The following is a 22071-nucleotide window of genomic DNA, read 5'->3' as shown; positions in this document are numbered from 1 at the left end:
AATGACTTTGAACAAAAATTTGAGAACCCGGTTTTATTTATGTTATTTTGCTTAATGCCCCAGTTTCCAAGAACCTATAGATAAAGTTCAGTGAGAACTCACTGTACTGGAGTTGCTGATAGATTTTGGAGGCAAATTTGGGGGAGATGGGAGGACAGTACAATATGTGGTTGGTCAAGTGGAAGCTTCGGTTATAAGCACATCTCTGTTTCTTTCAAATATCACCTACTTATTTATTCTTAAGCTTTTGCATATATATATGAGGAGTGTAAGTAGCTGTTTATATTCTGTTCACAGTGTTTAGAGGGTAAGAGATTTAACATCCATCCAGGGTATGGCGATTCACTATTTTGTGCTGTGACATTCTGTCTCCGTTGGAGTTGGATTGCAGTATGTAAACTAAATTTTGCCTATTGTATGCATGCAAGAGACACTCCACAGCAAAGTGAGCAATTGAGCTAGGGGGCTGTGTATTGAATCTCCAGTGTCTTCTCCTTGGAGTCCCTCCTCCTTCCTCCTTCACCAGGAATAACTACTATTAGCAATACAGTGTGTGTGTGTTCTTCCACATCATTTTCTGTACATATATATAAATATGTGCAAATTTTTTCATAAATTAGCTTGTTTTAAAAAGCTACATGCAAGTTAATAATTAGATTTTTTTTATCATTTGTTTTTTTCTGTTTTTTTCCTCCCTGTTTTTGGAGTTGTTTTTTCATGCTACTTATTCACTTATATTTTAGTTTAAAGAACCATTGTATTAGTATCAAGTATCTAAATTCTTGTGGGTCATGTTACAGTTTTTTTTTTCCTTCTTTTTTTTTTTTAAACAGGTAAAATTTTTAACACATGTTCCAAGTTAATTGTAATTCCTTCCTTAGCTAGAGAGCCCTCTCCTCTATATCTCCTCTTAATTACTATGTGCAAGTAATTTATTTTGCCAGTGGTCACGCAGCTGGTAATCTTGGGTATTGACTCCAGAGCACACTCCCTTGAGTAATTATACAACCTTCCATGTACACACATCCTGTACCATGTGTTTTTTAAACTATAAAATATACTAAGTACCAAGTATACTTGATGTTCAAATGATTTTTTATCTAGGACCACTTTTCTGGACACAAATAGGGAATTAAATTCTTAGAGAATTTGTAAGACTTCTGATATATGTAAACAGTCTTTAGCCATTCAAGGGGTCTGTCCCAAGATGCTATCTATGCTTTCATACTTGGGTTGTGATAGAGAGAAATGGCATCAGAGCCACACTGCGTGGATTCACGTACTAGTTCTGAACAGTATGCCCTTGAATGAGTTGCTCATCTGCTTTGTGTCTTAGTTTTCTCATCTGACAAATAAAGATAATTATATTCACTTCATGGGTTGTTATAAAAACTTTACCAGGGAATGCATATGAAGTGTTTTGAATAGAATGAGGCAAATAATCCATTGTTGGTTATGTGATTATTATTTGAAATCACAAGAGGCAACAGGTGTGAACCCCATTAACTTCCTGCTCCAATACCCCATATACTTACAGGCAGTCCTCCCCCATACCTAATTAAATCTTTTTCCTTTCCCAGAGGATAGAAAAGGAGTGCTGAGCTCAGTTGAGCCTACCTGAGATTTGAGCGATGTAGCCATTTGCTCAGTGTTTCACTTTTGTCATACTCAAAACCTTATTGTAAGAGAGAGGAAGGATTAATCTAGGATTTATGGCCTTGCGTGGGACAGGAGGGATAAAAGAATAAAAGGTAAGTAAGATAAAGTGATCAGTTGAGCTGATGTAGTACAGGCACTAGGTTGGTTAGAGGAAGGAAATGATGTTAGGGAGAAAGGAGAAAAGGGAAGAATCAAGGGAAGAATTATAATAAGGTTCAGAAACAGGCTTTTTGTGTAAAAGGTTGAGAGCATTGCCGATTGCGTTGCCTTGGATACCTAACCTATTTTTGTGTTGGGGAAACAATCAGGAGAGGTAAAACCATGACTTGGGTTGATTGAGATAATTACTTTTTCTCTGAGAACTCTTTCAGCTGAAAAATTTCCATACTTTTTTTCCATCTTCCCCAGTCCCTAAAACCCTCAAATAATAGCGATGAAGTATAAGGTTCTACAAATCATTTAGGAACTACCCTTACAAAATATGTTCGCTTTATAAAGAATATAGTTGACATCCAACAACTGATATTAAATAGGGAAGAAAATCGCAGTAATAGGGATTTGTTTTCTAATTCTTTTTCCTATTTTCTTGTTAAGGGAATTCATTCTTTCAAATAGTTACATGATTTTTTAGGCAAGGAGGTGAAATATTAATAAAGGAATGTAAAGTAGTTAATGGGCAACTTAGAGCTCTTATGTAAGAGGTTTGAGTATTATGTCTTTAGACAAGTCGGCTAGTGTTAATGAGCATACATACCATTTGCTTAATTTATAAATTAACTTGGACACTTTCTATACTCCACTGTCCATTCTGCGAAATTTTTTTATGAGTTAGTGTGCAGTATGTGACATTAAACTTTCTCATTCATGTTGAATCTAGTTACGACTTTTGGTTTATCTCATGAGCAGAGCATGAAGTATTTGACAGAATTTAATCTGACGTTTTGGCAGTTATGTAACATAGAATGGAAGCTTGAAAACAAAAAAAAGAGAGAGGCAAGTGATTTATCACAGCAACCTATTTTGCTCTCTGAAACCTTACCCATCATCTTGCCTCTCTAAATTGTAGCAGAACCACTGTATGGCTAGTTAATTTACAAAGTCTTAAGTTAACCCCAAAAAAATTATTTTTAAATAAACTGTCATAAACATGGAGAGGTGAAAAGATCTTTAGGATTAACCTGTCCAATTGCATCACATTATCAGAGAGAACACATAAGCCTAATGAGGGTAAGTAACTTGCCTTTGGTGTAGAGTTTGTTAGGGCAGAGCTGACTCAGGAAGCAAAGATCCTAAGTAGAATTCCAGTTATAATGTGGGAATAGAATATTTAATTAATTAATTACAATATTTTAAAGAATTTCAAACAGTTGGCAAATGCTATGACATTACATTTTTGCATATTGAGTAAAACTATAAGAATTTTTATATAAAATAATTATATTTGAACAATATATTTGATCATCTGGGTCTAGACCTGTGAGTGTATGGTGTTGGTCAGCTTTTTTGATGTCTGAAGCTCTCTTTCTTCATCTATAGAATGGAATGATCAAAGTATCTCATATGTTCAGTGTGACAGCCCCTTTCAAGTCTGATAAATGGTCACTTCTCAGTAAATGTTACCTACTGCCCTTATTGACTTATAATAACTTCTATTTTTTTCCATCTTCTTTTAAATTCTAGTAGGTGATTATTTAGCTAATAAAATTGAGCATTGAGAGAGACTAATAATGAAAGTTACGGTTTTAAGGGTAGATTTATAAGCACAGAAATATTTTAGAAGAGGTGTGTTTGTGTGTGTACCTTTGAAATTATAAAAAATATTTTCTGATTTTTTATATTAAAAACCATGAAGCTCTAGTAGTTTTTAGACTCTATTAGAAATCATGAGTTCTAACCAACTGAAGTTCTTCCTCAGAAATGCTCTTTATGCCAATTTCAGATTGTTAAAATTCTCCAACCTTAGAAAGCCAGGATTGTTTCCTTTTATATTTACATACTCATATATACAAATAATCTTAGATTAATAGTGAAAATAAAATAAGATTAGTGTTTATTTTTTTATTTAAATATTTAAAAGGTTTATTTTTCTATTTAAATATATAAGAACTTTTAAAAATGAAAGATAATGAATTTCTGTTTCTACTTTATTTTAGTCATATTCTGCTTGCCTGCTACACCCCGCCTTGACCTGTAGCTATGTCTTACTGCACACAGTCACCTAGGTGGTATAGTAGTGTCTTTACTGTAATGTAAGTACTGTAGAACTGTAAGTACTAAATAGTGATGATCATGCCTCACTGTACTATGTGTGCTCACATAGTACTGAAATTAGGAGATGCTTTTAGTTAATATTCAGGTAAACATTAAATTACAGAAATTTTAATACCGATTAGAAAAATGTATGATCTGATTGGTGGTTTTATAGTTTAGGGTGAATACAGTGTTTCTAAAGTGAGTTGAGATTCTGATACATGCCACAGCATGGATGAACCTTGAAACCTTTATGCTAAGTCAAGTCAGACATAAAAGGACAGTTACTGTATGATTTTTACCTACCGGGTAGATAGGAATATGGTGATATTAATCCTTCCTGAACTTCATGTAGTCAGTGATGTGGTATATTAAATGTGGTATATTATGTGATATATTAAATGTCTCAATGTTTTTGTTAGATACAAAGCTTAGGATCACATCTATAAGAGAGGAAAAAACACTTTAACTGGTGTCCTAATTATACTTCTTCCATCCACTGTTGATCATTTATTTTGTTTTGTTAGTTTCACCTAAAATTTTAATATTGATTCAGGATCTGACTATAGAATATTATATTTCCTTAGTTTGTTTTTACTTACTCACTTTATGATAGAAACATACTAACAACCCAAACTACATGCTAACATGCTCAAGCTAACAAAAAAAGTCCTTTACAATAGAGCTAGTGTTTTTTTTATATGTCAGTGTTGTTTTTTTTTTTAAAGATTTATTCATTCATACATATAAGAACCGGGATACAGGTCAGACACATGGGAGGGTGAGAGGATTCACCAGAGACAGAGCAGGGAACAGAACAGGCAGATAATGCTGAAATACACTGCTGAGGGGGGCAGTGGGCGAGACAGGAGTGGTCTGCCCTGCCATGTGGGAATCTCCCTGGCAGGCTGGGAATCAAACCTGTGCTGCAGAGGCTGCAGACAGCTTCACAGTGCTGTGCTCAACCTCCTGTGCCACCAGGGGAGGCCCAATAGAGCTAGTGTTTTAATTTATGATCCTTTTCTAATTATAACATTTTATTTATATAAGCTTCTAATTGATCTCTCAAAAATTGTTTTCCTCCCTTTTTAAATGTTTGTTGGAAATCATATGGTATTGCTTTCGTAAATATTTTTATAGGCTTTAAGGTTTATTTCTGTGTTCCAGTGTCCTTTCTGTTCATATGCCTGTATCACATTGTTTTATAAATAGGAGTTTCATAACATGCTTTAATATCTGACAGGGCTTTGCATTTTTCTCCAATCATTGTTCTGCCTTTTCGGGATTTTTCTCACTATTCTTGCTTATTTAAATTTTATAATTAACTTTTATAATCAACTTGTATTGCTTCTGGAAAAAAATAAAATCCTAAAGGTATTTTCATTGGTATTGCATTTATCTTAGGGTAAAATGCTAACTTTAGGATATTGAATCTTCCTTTCTAAGAACTTGATTTGTCATCCTTGCCTACTTTGCTGCTTTTAGGAATGTTTCATAGTTTCCTTATGTAGGTCTTGTACTATCTATTGTTGTTAAATTTAAGTCCATTCATTTTTTTGGTAAATGGGGTTGTCTTTTCTGTTTTTATATTTCTCCCCATTCATTACTTCTTACTGGTTAAATGGCTGTATATATGAGGACTTGGTTTTTCTATATAATTTCACATCCTATTTCACTACATTTTCTTACTGTTTGGAATCAATTTTCCATTTTTTTTGGTTTTTAATTAAATATATTATTTGTAAATTGAGGTAGAGATTGTCTCCTGTCCCACCAACCCTCACACCTGCACCCATCCCTACACATCTCATTGTTTTCTGTTGTCTATTTGCATTTGTATTACATGATGTTATATAGTCCTAGAGTCCTTACTTTGCTTGACTTAATGGGAAATTCTTTCTTTTTTCCCCATTAAGTTGCTAACTTTTGTGTGTGAGTGTGAGAGAGAGAGAAAGAGAGAGAGAAAGAAAATAATTTCATGCCTTAGAACCCACTCATTTCAGCTGTACAATTCCATTTCTTTTAGCAAATTTATAAAGTGGTGCAGCCATTACCACAGTCCAGTTGTGCAGTATTTCTATAGCTCCAGAAAGTTTCCTTGTGTTCTTTTACAGAGACTTTCATGTTGATGAGTGTATGTGGATCTATTTATATGTGCGTTTATGTGTCAATATGTACATCTACACCTTTATGAGTATGTTTTATTCTTATTATTTAAGGAGTAACCCATTAAGTCTAATTTCAGTGTTCTAATACAAAGGAGTAATGTTTAAAAGTTTTCTTTTTGAGCAGCTTCAGCTTGTAGTCTGTCTTGGCGTAGTGAAAAAGAAGTCTCCTTACAAATAAAGCTTTTTCTTTATGAGTAAGCATTTCATGTTCTGAAACTTTTTCCCATGTTGTTTATTAAAGAGGATGGCATTCCCTGTGGATATGCTGGATAATTGCAGCCATGAGGAACTGGAAAGTTCTGCTGAAGATTACATGTCAGATCTTAGGTGTGGGGACCCTGAAAATCCGGAGTGTTTTTCTCTTCTCAATGTTACGGTAAGGCATTCTACAGTGATTTTTAACAGTCTTTTCAGTGTAGTCTGTATATGAAATCAGTATCCTTTTACTTTTTAAAAATCATTTAAAGGAAATGTTAACTAGTGGCTTTTGAAATTTTTATCAGAAGATAGGAGTAAAGATAAATATTGCTTGGTTAGTATAGCAACATTATTAATTTTTAGAATGACAAAGTACAGGTTATTATTTGTTAATTGTGTGTGCTTTTAAAATGACATCATGCAAATAGTTTACCAGTTTCACTAAGACTGGTTATCATATTTGAGCTAACTCAATTAAATTACTTTGGATTTGAAATTTGTGGTTTTAGAAATTTTTTTAATAAAAAAAATCAGCAAGACACTAAATTACGCTTTGGTGTCATGAATCTTTTTTTAAAACATTGAAGTATAACTGTCTAATCAGTAAGCTGTGATATGTTGTGTTAGAAAGATCATTTGACTTGGCATCATTGAATTCCACTGTGAGCTTGATGGTAGGCAGATTTTCTAATTCTCAGCCTCAGATTTTTTCTCTGGAATATTATATTGATTTAAAGGATTTTTAAAAATCTTCTCTAGCATCAGTATTTATAATTCTCTGAATGATAGTATTGTCTGTAAATGAAGAAACAGTGTTGGATTAAGAAAGACAATTGCATGAATCTCACTGGAGCAGTAAATTTACCTATCTGGAATCTTCTAGTAGAAAATGGGACTTTCCCCCTTAAGTAGTCCAAATAATAGATGCTAGGTTATAGTTGTTTTTTAATGATTTTATAGACCACATCATGCTTTTGTTTTTATTTAAATGTGTGGGTAGAACACAGTAATATTTATTGAAATAAATTTCACTTTTTCCCACAAAATAATAAAATTTCCCCAAAAGGGAAGTCTGATTTGCTATTTTTTAAAAAGAGACTAAAAATACTTATTTGAAATGAGTTATATGATTAACATTACTAATATATAGGAAAAAGTTTATCATTTTGGTAAAGTGTAGTGTTTTTGTCCTGTATTTTTAAAATAAGACTATTCATTAACCTTTAATCAATTGTCATTTCAGATTCCTATTAGCCTGTCAAATGTAGGCTTTGTACCTCTTTATGGTGGTGATCAGACCCAGAAAATCCTTGCTCTTTTTGCACCTGAAGACTCACTCACAGGTCTCTTTTTTGTTTAATCTTTGCAAATCCAGGGACTTTCCTCCAAACAATTAAAAAATTATTAAAATGAAGGAATTAGAGGGGAAAAAACTTATTTTAAACTGTAAATTTAGGAAATTATAATTTTCAGTTGCCTATAGTTAAATGGGTGAAATAAAATAAAATAAAAATGGTATGAATGGGATCCCTCATTGTATTATGAAGTATGAGTATGTTTAAGGATATCTGTGTAAGCCTTGCCAAATAGTAACGTTTAATTTGAACACTTAAATGTTAACAATCATTTATTCTATTTTAGCTGTGGCACTTTACCTTGCTGATCAGTGGTGGGCTATTGATGATATTGTGAAAACATCTGTCCCTTCTAGAGAAGGGCTTAAGCAGGTAACAATATCCTGTAATTTTGAAGTGTTTCTTGTGAGGCTGTTTCCTATAATCAGTGATAGTTTTGAAGTTATTCATCTTTTTCCCATTTTGGTATAACCTTTAAGATTTTATTTTTAACGGTGAAATTGGCACTCAGGTTGGATTTCCTCAATTTTATGTGATTCTGTAAGTACCTGAGAACTGGGTGAGAAGAATGAATACACATGGATTAGTTGATCTGTAGTTACCCACATCAGCTTCAGCTTCTGATTTTCTTATTGGTTAGAGAAAAATCTGGTTCTGCCTGTGTGATTTCTTAGCTTCTTTTGTCTCTAGGAGAGACTCACCTGGAAATTTGCCTATCAGTGGGAACTTGGATGGTCGATACAGTCTTTTAAACAGTGGCGTGGAAAAGAGGTCCTCTGTAGCGTACTGCAAATGTCTTTTTTTCTGTCTCCTCTCTCCACTTATTGTTAGTTAGAGGAAGATACAGATGGCCATGCTTATCAGTGCTGCATGACCCAGAGCTGAATGGGTAAACTAATCTGTGACAAGCAGATTAAGAACCAAAGAGAAGGCCCTAACATGATGAAAATAAATAGGGATAAGCGTTAAAGTAGTACCCAAAGTTTCAAGTAATTAACTGCACATATATACCATGATCACCAAACTAAGAAATGAAAAAGATTGAGCTTTAATTAGAAGTAAAAGTAAGCAGAAAAGCTCATAAAATCCTTAAAGTTTATACAGAAAAGCCCCATTGTTTTAGCATTACCTTCCATGTTGGAGCTGTACCATCTTGCATGCCCAACATGAAAAGTGATGTTTGGAATCTAGAGCAATTTTAAGGGAAGGACTGGAATGGCAGGAATTCCCCAAACTCAGTTAGATTAGTCTTTTCCTTCAGTTGTTCTTGTGTTTAGCTTTGGTATAAAATTTAGGGGAACATCCTGGGTGTCTTAAAATATTTGTAGGCTGTGCAGTTCCAGAATGTCAAAGTATAGTCTTTGAGAAATAGATTTCAACTCAGGGAGAATATCATGCTGTTCAGAATGGGTTGTCTCATAAGGTAGTGATCTTTGTCTTTTCATGTATTGTTTGTTATTGGAGATCCCCTATCAGGGATGTTTTTGAGAGTAGTGTGTGAATGGTTAATGCATTTTCTCTCCATTCACCTATTAGAGGGCAAATTGTTTTCTTTAAGGAGGCGTTGGGGAATAGACTTTATGGGCAAACCTCTTTAAAAAAAAAAAAAAAAAGCAATGAAAGATGTCTGTGGAGAAAACCGTAATTGTTTGATGACAGAGAATTGGTGAGGGGGCTCCCGTGACCATGTAGGAAGTGCATGTAGGAAGCCTTGTATGTAGGAAGTGTGGCTTGGCTTCCATTCTGTGATTGTCCCAACTGTGTTTTCGCTGGACTTTCTTGTGTCCCTGTCATCTCTTATCTGGTCTGGCAGATGAGGGGGTTGAACAACAAAGACGTGGCTATTAAGTAAACAGTTTACTTGGAAAAGATGAGACTGATTTCTTTCCCAAGAGCGTAATTATGGCTTTAGTCATCAAATGAAGTAACTGTTCTTAAAGTCTTCAGGGCACAGCACACGCTTCCCCCCTCCCCTCTTCTTCTTTTTCTTCTTCTTTGTCATTTTCTTCTTTTTTTATGTAGAGACTGGAATGGGTAAGAAACAGTTGGAGTAGTAGAGATGATAGGGACAACAATTACAGTGGGTGATTTAGGATCTGGGAAGCTGGATGCTGAAAGAAAACACTGAGTATTAAAGAGGAGTATTAAAGAATTTTGCTGAGAGGAAAATATGCGTAATATTTCTATAGAAATGGGTTGTTATTGGTATGAATGTCTAGTCTCATCTCTGTGATGATCACATGTTTTACAAATTGTTTTGACTGTATTCACAGTGCTATGAATGGTTAAATCAGGGAGCACGGTAAATAGCATCTCTGAATTGATGCATGTTATAACTGTTGTGCTTGGTGTTTGACTCTTTTTGTAGGTGAGAACTCTTGGGGAAAGAGTGGTTCTGTATGTTCTCAATCGAATTATTTATAGAAAACAGGAAATGGAGAGAAATGAGATCCCATTCCTGTGTCATAGCAGTACTGATTATGCTAAGATACTGTGGAAGAAAGGAGAGGCCATTGGGTTTTATTCTGTTAAGCCTACAGGTGAGTCTTTAAAAGTTATTTAAACTATATTTTATCAAAACCTTCTTTTTAGACCCCAACTGTATCAATATCCCTTTTAAATTAATCTCTAGAGTGCAACTGAGGTGATTCTACTGAGTATTTTGGGAATACTTTGATTCTGCCTTTCTCTGTAAGTGAAGATTGTTAGGAAGATTTCTTAACATTTGTGGAGAAAGAGTCATCCCACTTCCTCCTCATTATTTGAAGGTGGTGGTTTGTTTTGATTCCTGCTATTATCACTATTGCTGGTTCCTTTTAAAACCACTGTGTACCTATGGACCAAATGCATAGTCTTTTTTCTCTTAAATGCAGTTGATTCAGCCTAACATATTTAAGGTAAATGTACTAGTTATTATGAAAAACTATTTAGAGAATCCAAACCTCTTTAAATTGTAAATCTTCTAAAGTTTGGATTCCCAATCCTAAGACCCAACTATACCCTATCCCTAAAGTACTAGTGCAGTTTCATCTTGCTTTACCTCTTTTCTTGTTCATTCAGCTCCCTAGAGTTATTGAATGACCAGTAAGATCTAACCTACTTACTCTGTGTGCACATATATCCCACACCTTACATTTATCAAATCACAAAATAGGCCTTGTTGTGTACGTTTACCAAAAACCTTTCACAGAAAATACCACTACTGTCCAAACTTAGCTCCTCTGGTCAGATCCAGTCTTAAGATCATACCAGCTTCATTGCTGATTTAAAGATCACTAGTGGCATATACCTTATTCACATAATTAGTACACATTTTTTGATGAGAATACATATAGTAAAAAAAAGTCTTTTTTTAAGAATAAAACACAGTGATCTATAGTTTAAATTGTTTTTGCTGGTTAGTAAATACTTTAGTTTTCCTTTAATATGCATTTTATTCTTGTGTAAATTTGAAATAGAACCAGTAAATTATATTACTCCAGAAAGACACTGTTATATGGGGCAGAAAAATAATGTTTATTAAATGGAAGCTTAGTGTTGCATTGTATATAAGGCAGCACTTTCTCGTTTTTTAATAAATTAGGGGCTGGGGTGTGATTTAATTGCTTTATGCTTTATTTTATGCAAGAATTCCTGGGAATCACAGACTTTTTGCTTCCCATACTGTCTCAAGGGGAGTTTCCTACCTGAAACCAGCTCACAGACATTTGGAGCTCATATTAATATATACTTGTTTAGTTAGAGCTTGCTTTGGATGAAAGACACACAGTTAGAGGGAATAGCATTACCCCTTTAGTATTTCATCAATATTTTATTTGAGGACTGTGCTCCTGTTCCTTTCCATGTGCACTGGATGCTCCTCCTCTCCTCTGGGACCTAGCCTCTGTTTTGGCTTGTTCCAGCAGTTGTAGTTTTATATCCTTGGGCTTCCAAAGGTTATTCATCTACCACTTTTAGCATTTTTCCATACTTCTTTAACTGCCTTACATGCCTACTGTTTATTTACTCCATGCTTTAAGCCCTGGTTTTCATCTACCAGGAACAGAATTCGGTGTGCTTTACTTGCCTTTGAATCACTGACCTTTTAATTCAGTCTGGACGTATTTTTTTCTACAAATAAAATCTAAACATACAATATTTTGGAAAGGTATTGAAAACAAATATTAAAACCTTTCAAATAGACCTGTCCCTAATATACATTCAGGGAGAAAAACTGTACCACTATCTAGGAAACAGAAATATTTATTAACAAAAAGCATTATGAAATTATTTATCGTGTGTGATGTTTAATTAGTGAATCAGTATATTTGAACATGAAAATATGTCTTTGATATATGAAGTTAAATGCTATTGAAGTACAATAAAATTCTAGAAACTATGTAAGTTTTGTTTTTCCTAAAATAAAGAGATCACTATGAGGGACTCTTTGTGTGTTAGGTATATGCCAGGGTATTAAAATAGTGTTTTAAAAAGTTCATTGTGTGTTCATTGTGTGATATCTGGCAGGTAACTCTAAGGGAGCTCACAGAATTAAGTGACTTCACTGTCAAGATTTTTATTTTTTTTGTCCTTTCCATGATTAAGTGCTTCTACCTGTAAAAATAAAAAATTGGAGTAGAATTAATGCTGAACCTTGTCTTATTCTAATATTCATTCATGGTTTCAAACCAAATGTGCATTACTGATTAAAACTACAATACAACAAGCATCCATCACAATAAATTTAAGTAGACCCATGCTGAAATATATTATTGTGAAATTTCAGAACAATATGGGAAAGAGAAGAGGCTTTGTCAGCCTCCAGAGAGTGAGAGGAGGAATCATAAAAAGAATCAAGAATCAAAATAGTTAGGTATCTCAGCATCAGCAGTTACCTTTGGAAGTAGAACAATATCTTTAAGAAATTGAGGGGATTGACTTTCAATTTAATTCTAAGCCCAAATTATCAATGACTAGAGTAAAAGAAGGAAATTTCTACATGTTCAGTTTCCAAAAGATATACCTCTCACATATCCTTTTCCATGAAGCTAGTAGAGTTATGTTCTACTACAATATGGGTGGGGGGGGGGGAATAAAAACAAGAAAGAAAGATATCTGATCAGGAAACTAACAAGATCCCAAAATCTAGTTCAGAAGTTGCTCTGTTGAGCTTGGTAACATCTGGCTTTATGTGACTATTTAAGTGAAAATTAATTAAATTTAAAACTCAGTTTCTCAATCACTAGCCATGCTTTGTGTAAGTTTTCAGTAGCCATAGGGCTAGTGACTACAATATTAAACAATATAGAATATCAGTTATTGTAGAAAGTTCTTTTTGGACAATACTTTTCTGGGATTGATCTAGATTGAAGCAGATGAGAAAGTTCTTGGACATTGGTTCAAGAATACCTGTTGTGTTTGAACTTATCAAACGATTTGCACGGTTGTGTAGGCTTGGGATAAGTTAGAAATAAATTAGTGATAAATCTTTAAGGTAAATAAAAAAAGTACAGGTAAAGAAAAACAATCATGATATTCTGTATGGCTCAGTTGTTAACAATATGTGTGTGTTTGTGTGTGTGCATAAAATAAATGCACATACATGCTATAAATACTGAAAATAGATCTAATCAAAATTACAAATTACTATATGGGGGTAATGGGATGAGGCATGCACAGTAAGTATGTTTATAGTAAAATTGGAATTGGGATGTGTGAATGTATATAAGAAGTAAATTCTCATCTTCAATACCGGGAGCTCAGTTGATTATGCATACAGTAGAAAAAATCAAGAAGTAGTAAGTTAAGTTACTTAGATTGGCAATAAGTATGAGAAAGGTTGCTTACACAAGTTCATAGTGGTTTGTTCTGGGAAGTATGTGTGCTGGTGTGTGTGGATCCTGCCTTTTTGCCCCAGCACATTTAATGGAATTCTTCTGCTCTAAGTACATGTAAAACTTTAATTCAAAACAAAAAGCAAACATTTAAAAAAGTGGAACTATTCCCGGAGTCTAATCAATATCTACCACAAAACTTGTACTTTATGAATCCTTACAGGAGTTTACTGCTTAGGTTATTTGTTAAAGGACTATGCTACATAGAAGACTACCAGGGGGAAAGGCTCATAGTTACAGAAAATTAAAAAAAGAAATCCAATCATTTATTCAGTGGAAGTTTTGTAACTATTTGCCTTATGTCAAGAAATAAGAAAGATGTATGTTTGTATAAATCAGATATCACATTGTAGTGTAGACGTACTGAAAGATACAGCAAAATCAAGGACACTGTCATTAGCTGCTGTTTTGGAACTGTTCATCATTATTGGCCTTCAATTGTGAGCCACCATGATCCAAGTTGAAGACCCATGCTTTGGAAAAGGGGAAGGACAATCAGGAGCCAAATAAGGGAAGCAAAGTCTAATCAACAACTGCTATAAATCAGATGACACCACTGAAGGGATTATGCTCAATACTGGTGGACATATTTTTGTCTTTTGTAATCTCCATTTGAAAGAATATATAATGGAAGCATTATTTCCTTTCTTCATTGGGTAATCAGCTGAGAGCTGTCTCTTTGATCTTCCTTTTTGGAGTGATAATTGACTTCCTATACACAGAAATTCAAATTCAAATTTCTGTTTTAAGATTACTTTAAGGAATGATAAACTGATAAAAATGTGGATTAACAGGGCCTCCCCGGTGGCGCAGCAGTTGAGCGCTGGGTTGCGAAGCTGCCCGCAGCCTCTGCAGCGCCGGTTCGATCCCCGGCTGCTCCCCGGCCACCACCGGAAGAGGGTCCCACATGGCGCGCAGACCCCTCCTGCCACCCGCTGCTCCCCTCAGCAGTGTGCTTTGGACCTTCTGCCTGCTCTGCTCCCTGCTTTGGCTCTGGTGAATTCTCTCACCCTCCTGCGCTTCTGACTGTACCCAGTGCTTGTATAAATAAATAAATAAATCTTAAAAAAAAATGTGGATTAACAGTATAGCTAAAGGGAGGATATAGCAGCTGTTTGTGTTGGGGAATGATTGAGGTGAGGTTATATTTTTGGGCCTCGAGTTTGTCTCAGTATAATCCATTTCTTTAAGGAAATGAGCAAAAATGTGGAGAAGTTCCATGGCTACTCTATAGCTGCCTGAAATATGTCACTGGGAAATGAGATGGTTTGTTTTCAGGTGAAGGTCTAGCTATCTAAAGGAGAGCACACTTTCCAATAAAGGTTCTGTTTGCTAGGGAAGTCATACAGACTCCATTTTTCCTATAGACCCAATGATGACTGATCATGGGTTCAGTTTTCATAGCACCAAAAATCTAGTGGATGAGACAGACAACCAGAGCTAGTAAATAACTAATTGTAACTTAGTTTTATAGTGATAATTAATATATTTGAAATATCAACAATAATGGTCATCAAGGAGTAAGTAGTTAATTTTGCCTGGATGAAGGTATCACTGAGAAAGTATATTTTAAAAGTGACTTTGAAGGGTAATAGGATGCCACCAGGCAGTGAAGGGAGAAGGGGAAGAACTTTCCTTGTAAACATGAATAGAATATAAATACATGAAAGGTGGCACAGAGTCATCAAAGTTCAAGCTGAATAACCTGGTGGGAGGTAGGTTAGCAATTGTGGAGTGGGGAGTGGTGATGTTCCACTGTGGAGGATTTTAAATGTCAATTTTTAGGTTTCTTGCAATTTCTTTCAACATTTATAGTTTTTAATATATAAATTTTGCCTTAAATTTGATTAAATTTCTAAGAATATCTTTTGTTGATGCTGTGATAAATGGGATTGTTTTCTTAATTTCATTTTCAGAATTTTTATTTCTGCTCTTGTATAGAAATATAATTGATTTTTGTATATTGATCTTGTATTCTGCAACTTAGCTGAACTTTATCAGTTTTAATAATTTTTTAAAAAGATTTATTTATTTATACAAGAACCGGGGTACAGGGCTGACTCGGGGGCGGGTGAGAGGATTCACCAGAGACAGAGGGGGAACAGAACAGCAGACTGATGAAACACTGCTGAGGGGAGCAGCAGGCGCGGACAGCAGAGGTCTGCCGCAACATGTGGGACCCTCGCTGGCTGGCTGGGATCCAACTGGCACTGCAGAGGCTGCGGACAGCCTCACAGTGTGGCACTCAATTGCCCGTGCCACGAGGGGTGGCCCAGTTTTAATAATTTTTTAGTGGATTCCTTAATATTTCCTGTACATTAGACATGTCATCTGTGAATAGGGGTAGTTTTACTTCTTTCCAATCCAGGCGCCCTGTATTTCTTTTTCTTGCCTAGTTGCCCTGGCTAGAATCTCTAGTACTATGTTGGCTAGAATAGAAGTGGTGAGAAGGAACATCCTTGTCTTGCTTCTAATGTTGGGGGGAAACACTCAGCCATTCACCATTAAGTATGTTTTTAGCTTTGTGTTTTTCAGAGATCCCATTAGTAGGTTAAAGATGTTGGATTTTTGTCAAATGCTTTTTCTTCTATAGAGATGATCATGTGGTTTTCATTTTATTTACATTTATATGAACTGTTTCTTTCTTGATCTTGGAGTAAGTCATGCATTACGTGTTGAAGACCAGTGATTGATAACATTTGGGCAAATGGTAGAAACCTTGGGGTAGGTGAGATTACCCAGAGAGAGTATATAAAGAACAGATACCAAAAGTGGAACTTTGAGGAATCGAAATATTTGGCTTACTATGTGTAAAACTAAATTACAATTAATAAATTTAACGAAAACTTCACTTTAGGTAGTAGGTTGTAATTTTTGCTTTACTATGTTACTGTGCTATTGTCTGCAACTTGTATCTTAAGAATCTCTAGTAACATGGGAAGTTTTGCTGCCCTTTATGTGTACCCAGTGCTTGTATAAATAAATAAAAAAAATCTTAAAAAAAAAAAAGTTGTATGTATTTAAGGATTACTAATTTGATAATTTGATATACTTTGTGAAATACTACAGTCAAGCTAACAATTGCCCTTTTTTTGTAGTGATAAGATCAGCCTTTTTAGAAAATTTTAAATATACAGTATTGTTAATTATAGTCATCAGAAATTTGTACTCTTTGAAATGTCCTGAGCATCAACAACTAAGAGCTAAGTATAACAGGTCCTGGAATAATAGTTTTGTTCAACATCCTTTCCTGTAATGTTGAAACAGTGTTACTTGATGGCCTAGTTTTCTTACTCATTCATTACAGTCACAGCTTTCAAGAATCTATAGAGGACAATATTAATTGAGGACTTACTATATATGGCAATGTGCATTACCTGTTCTAAATTTAAGTTAATCTGGGAGACTACTGCAAAGAGTTACTGACATTCTCCAATTCAATAATAACTCAAATTATATGGTTGAACTAAAATTTTTATTTAATTACTCAGCTCATAAAATGATAGGTAAGAGTCAATTTGTAAGATATTTGTTATCAGAAATTCTGTTTCTTCCTTGAACTACATATTAGATTTATCCAGAATCATATGACTAGTCTGAGATTAATCCATTATTGAGACGGGTAGAATATTGACTGACAACGATGAATTCATAATAAAATTAATGGAAAGTGGGATGTCCCATTTTGATGCCCTACCATATAAACCATATTAGGAAATATAAGGAAGCTAACATACCTATTTAGAGAACTGGAATCCAAATCAGGCTTCTTAAAAAGCAAGTCAGTACAACTAGGAAACAAGAAGAGAGACAGCTACCTACTTCAAACTGTTTCTCCTGTTTCACCTTAAACACACAAGATAAATTTTAAAGTATATTAGTAGCAAAAGTCTTGCTAATGACCATTTCTAAGATGGTTCTTTTTTTTTTTTTTTAGAGGCATTTTTTTTTAAAATTTATTTGTTTGTTTGTTTATACACGCACTGAGTACAGTCAAAAGCGCGGGAGGGTGAGAGAATTCACCAGAGCCAGAGCAGGGAGCAGAGCAGGGAGAAGGACCGAAGTACACTGCAGAGGGGAGCAGCGGGCGGCAGGAGGGGTCTGCGCGCCACATAGGACCCTCATCCGGTGGCCGGGGAGCAGCCAGGGATCGAACCGGCGCCGCAGAGGCTGCGGGCAGCTTCGTAACCCAGCGCTCAACCGCTGTGCCACCGGGGAGGCCCTAAGATGGCTCTTTTTAATCTAAATTTATGGTCCTTAAAAATTTGGAGAACTAATTCATTTCTTTGCCATCATTAAGCAGATAAAATGAGACTATACTTAGTAGGGAAAAAATAAAGGGAAAAGAGGAATGTTCAAGTGTTGAAGTTTGAATTAGATACTTAAACTATATATAGTCACCAAAACTCTCTTAATTTGAAATTTTAATAGTTGAGTTTTTATAGTTGTGCAAGTTCTCAAACAGTGATGTATATACTCAAGTATATAGCTCAAAATGTATTGGGTGATTCTCTTGGGAAACATAAAATACATAGCTTTTTGTGATAGCAAGTATGCATTATGTGTCACAACTGCAAAGCATTTAAAAGTATTTTATATTATAAAATTTATACATTTCTTTAACATTCTTGATGTAGGGGGAACAACATTTTTCGAAAGTCTGTTAACTCATGTTCACTAAATGTATGTACATATATGGAGATGTGAAAAATAGTTGGGTTTCTATTCTTCTGACTGCAGGAAGCATATGTGCCTCATTTCTTACCCAAAGCTACCAACTGCCAGTTCTTGATACAATGTTTGTAAGAAAAAAATACCGAGGCAAAGATCTTGGGCTTCATATGCTAGAGGACTTTGTTGATTCCTTTACAGAAGATGCACTGGGCTTGCGTTATCCATTGTCGTCTCTCATGTACACAGGTAAATGTATTAAGTTAAAAAATGTTAAACTTGTTTCATTATTTTTGAATAGTTTTTATAGAATATTGTAAATGTGCATATATTGATAGGAAATAAATTTGTGTATTTTGGTTCCTGGGATCTAACTTCACAAATGTGTCCTTACCTCAAGTATAGTACTTTTTGCAGGTCTGGTAGCTTTTAAAAAAACATGGAGATGTAATTTATGTACCATAAAATCCACCCTTTCAAAGTGTACAATTCTAAATATATTCACAGTTGTGAAATCAACCAGAAATCTTATAACCCCAGCAAGAAACCCTGAACCAGATGGCAGTCACTCTCTTTTTCCTGTTTCTCCATCTCTCAACCACCAATCTGTTTTTATCTCCATCTCTATGGCTTTGCCTATTCCTGAACATTTCATATATATTTAGAATTACATAGTATATTTATATAATAAACCTTTTGTGTATGACTTCTTTGATTTTACATAAATATTGTCATATTTTCAAAGTTCATCCATGTTGTAGCATGAAACATTGCTTCATTCTTTTTTATGGCTGAATAATATCCTATTGCATGCAATATATGCTACATTTTGTTTATCCATCAGTTGCTGAACTTGTGGGTCAGTTTTACTGTTTAGCTGTTATTTTTGTGAATGACTTTGATGTGAGGGTCAAGATCTACCTTTTTTTCCTCTGTGGATTTTATTCTAGCATCATTGTTTCAATAGTTTAATCCTTCTCTTCTGAGATGTTGCCTCTGTTATTTGTCAAATTCTTAGTGTATGTGTGAGTCTCCCTGAAATTTTCTTTCTGGTATTTTTCTTTTTTCTATTTACATTTTCTTATATTAACACCAGGTTGCTTTAATTCTGTGGCTTTGTGATAATTCTTTATCCCCCTATATTCTTTTTAGTTAACTAAAGTATACTTGACATAGAATACTATATTAGTTTTAGGTCTGATATCTGCTAGGACAGTCCCCACCTTTTGTTCTCCAATATTGTCTAAATATTTTTTGAACCCTTTGTTTTTTAATTTTGAAGTTGGGATTAATTAATTAATTATTAATTATTAACAAGTTGTTAATATTGTTCATTAACAAATAAGTTTTGTTGGGATTTTGTTTGATACTATATGGAACTTATAAAATATTTCGGTGAGAATTGGTGTTTTTACTCTGATTAAGTCTAACAGTCCTTTTATTCAGTTCTCTTTTGCCAGTCAGTAACATTTAGCAATTTTCTCTTTAAAGGTAAAGCACATCTTTTATTAAGGTTTTTATTGCTTGGTCATGGCAGAACTTAATTGGGGCTCTCATTTAGCATTTTTATTAGTAAATGAAACTGCCATATAATTTTCTTGAGTTGCTGTTGTGTTTTTGGAGTCAAGGTTATGTTAGCCCTATAAAGTGAGTGGGGCGCCTAACTCTCCTTGTTTTCAAAAATAATGGATATTTGAGATTTCTAGAAAATTCTACATATGTTTTTCAGCTTGCAAGCAATACTTTGAAAAATACCCAGGAGACCATGAACTCCTTTGGGAAGTTGAAAGTGTTGGCCACTGGTACCAGCGAATTCCGGTCACCAGAGCATTACAGAGAGAAACACTTAAAATTGCAGGTGAGAATGTGTTCAATTTTAACACAAGTCCACCTTAAAATGTAGTACCTGAGGATGGTTGTATTCTGTGGTTCAGAGTCGTGGTATTTTGTAATGGGATCTCTCTAATAACTCTTTTCTAGAGTTGAAATTTTAGTTATATATCAACTTTTGAGTCACTGGTAAAGGAACCTGGACTAGCCCAGCAGGACGTAAAAGTCCAGTAGGATTTAGAGGGTGAGAGATAAACTAAGATTACTGAACTGAAACAGTACAGAATAGGCATCAGGGCATCAAAGGTAGTCCCCAAACTCATGCTTCCCCCTCCAAAGTCACTAGCTATAGATAACTATTTAAGACCCAATATAATTGCAGGGTTTCACTATAAGATACTTCCACACCTAGATTTCCAAGACACTTCTGTCCAGTCTCTTCAGAGCTCTCATTAAAACTCAGTACAAACATTGCAGGATTTGGATGGAAGTTATAGAAGATACTGAATTATAGGAGATATTGATGATCATGGAAATATTGGCACTGCTGCCATTCAAGGAGCAGTTCTGTATTTTGCAATCATGGGAACTTAATGGAAACAAGCATGTAATTACACATGAGAAGAACCATTGGGCTGTGAAGGATGACCAGGTTTTAAAGGAAATGATACCCATGAAAAACTTCACATTAAAGGAACTCTCGGAGATATTTCATGACACTGAAAGTGCAAGAATAAATTTTGAAAGCTGGTTCAAACTTTGTAAAGAGTAGTTATACTCCTTTTGCCAAGTCGGAGAAAAATGCTCACTCCATATTGTCGATTAATTTGATGAGAGAAAGCAAGCACTGTTCAAATTACTTGATATATTTTATTAAGAAATAAAACAGGGCCTCCCCTGGTGGCGCAGTGGTTGAGTGCTGGGCTGCGAGGCTGCCCGCAGCCTCTGCAGCGCCCGTTCGTTCCCTGGCTACTGGCGAGCGTCCCACAAAAATAAAAAAAAAGAAAGAAATAAAACAGTATAATTTCAAATGAAAGAACAGAAAATCAGTACAAGCAACAAGTGAAACAATAGGGTTATAATTTTAAAAATTCTTTTATACACAGCAACCTCTCAAAATGAAGCTAAAAGACCTATGTCTGGAGATTATGGTCTTTTGCCTGTTCCAGAATATGAAGCAGAAACTGAAGACAATCAGTCCAGTGAGATGCAGTTAACTGTAGGTATACTTTTTTCAGTCTTTTAAAAATAAGTTCAGCTGATACTTAATTTATTCACCAAACTCGCATAAATTCTATTATGTTAGTGTTCTTGGCATCTTCTGTTAATTGGTTTCTAAGGACTTAATTTTCTTTGAAAAATAATTTAATGGTAATAGTATGGTGAGTTAATTTAAAGGTCATTTTGGAATACACATAAAAATAATACAGTAGGAAAAAAGTCTGTAATCTCACTTCCCCAGATAGAGCAGCATTAATATGTGTGTACATGGACTTAATGTATATTATAAAACATGAATCTGTGCACATGATTTTTTCTGCTTTTATTGTTTTGTGCTGTTTCCTGCTTTTCTCCATTATTGCAATATTGTAAGCATTTCCTATGGTGTTATGGTGTTAAAATGGGGTTGTTAAATAGAAGCATACTATTTATTCTATTGTTATATAAATATCATTTATTTGCTTCACATGTTTAAATCTGTTCATTTATAAATGGTCCAGAAGTGAACACGTTAATACATGAATCTTTGTGCCTATGTACTTATTTCATTGCACAAATATATTTCTAGAAGTGGGATTAGGAAATTAAAGTTATGAAGCTGTTGTGGAAACCTTGAGGCTATATATGTTTGGTCCTTGTAGAATATAATGTACTTTGCAAATACTAAGTAACCTGAAAGTAGAAAGTTCTCGTAATTGAACTCTAGAGGTTCTTTCCTAGAATTTACTTGATATTACTTAATATATGGGTACATGGGATTCTAAAAGTCTGCTTTTATGTACAACTTTTTGTGATAGTATTTATTACAGTTATGTTTGCTTTGTACTTGGGTATCTGACTGTATTT

General features: G+C 34.6%; 1 protein-coding gene across 4 annotated transcripts in view; it reads left to right on the top strand.

The window, feature by feature from the left end:
* The window catches only part of FAM169A (family with sequence similarity 169 member A), a 42059-nt gene that overhangs the window by 7471 nt on the left and 12517 nt on the right, over nucleotides 1-22071 (top strand). For 3 of the 4 annotated variants that reach the window (XM_037529715.2, XM_037529713.2, XM_037529712.2), the window contains exons 2-8: nucleotides 6319-6453; nucleotides 7519-7618; nucleotides 7917-8002; nucleotides 9999-10170; nucleotides 18244-18423; nucleotides 19904-20032; nucleotides 21111-21223. In XM_037529715.2, the coding sequence (XP_037385612.1) occupies nucleotides 6322-6453; nucleotides 7519-7618; nucleotides 7917-8002; nucleotides 9999-10170; nucleotides 18244-18423; nucleotides 19904-20032; nucleotides 21111-21223 (912 nt within the window). In that variant the 5' untranslated portion in view covers nucleotides 6319-6321. Of the gene's footprint in view, nucleotides 1-3812; nucleotides 3909-6318; nucleotides 6454-7518; nucleotides 7619-7916; nucleotides 8003-9998; nucleotides 10171-18243; nucleotides 18424-19903; nucleotides 20033-21110; nucleotides 21224-22071 lie in introns of all 4 variants that reach the window. The other variant, XM_037529714.2, reaches the window with a different exon arrangement.

Source organism: Talpa occidentalis, unplaced genomic scaffold (genome assembly GCF_014898055.3).
Source record: "Talpa occidentalis isolate TD23 unplaced genomic scaffold, MPIMG_talOcc4v2.1 talOcc4.6, whole genome shotgun sequence".
In the NCBI taxonomy this organism is placed as follows: Eukaryota; Metazoa; Chordata; class Mammalia; order Eulipotyphla; family Talpidae; genus Talpa; species Talpa occidentalis.
This window is presented reverse-complemented; position numbering and strand designations above follow the sequence as displayed.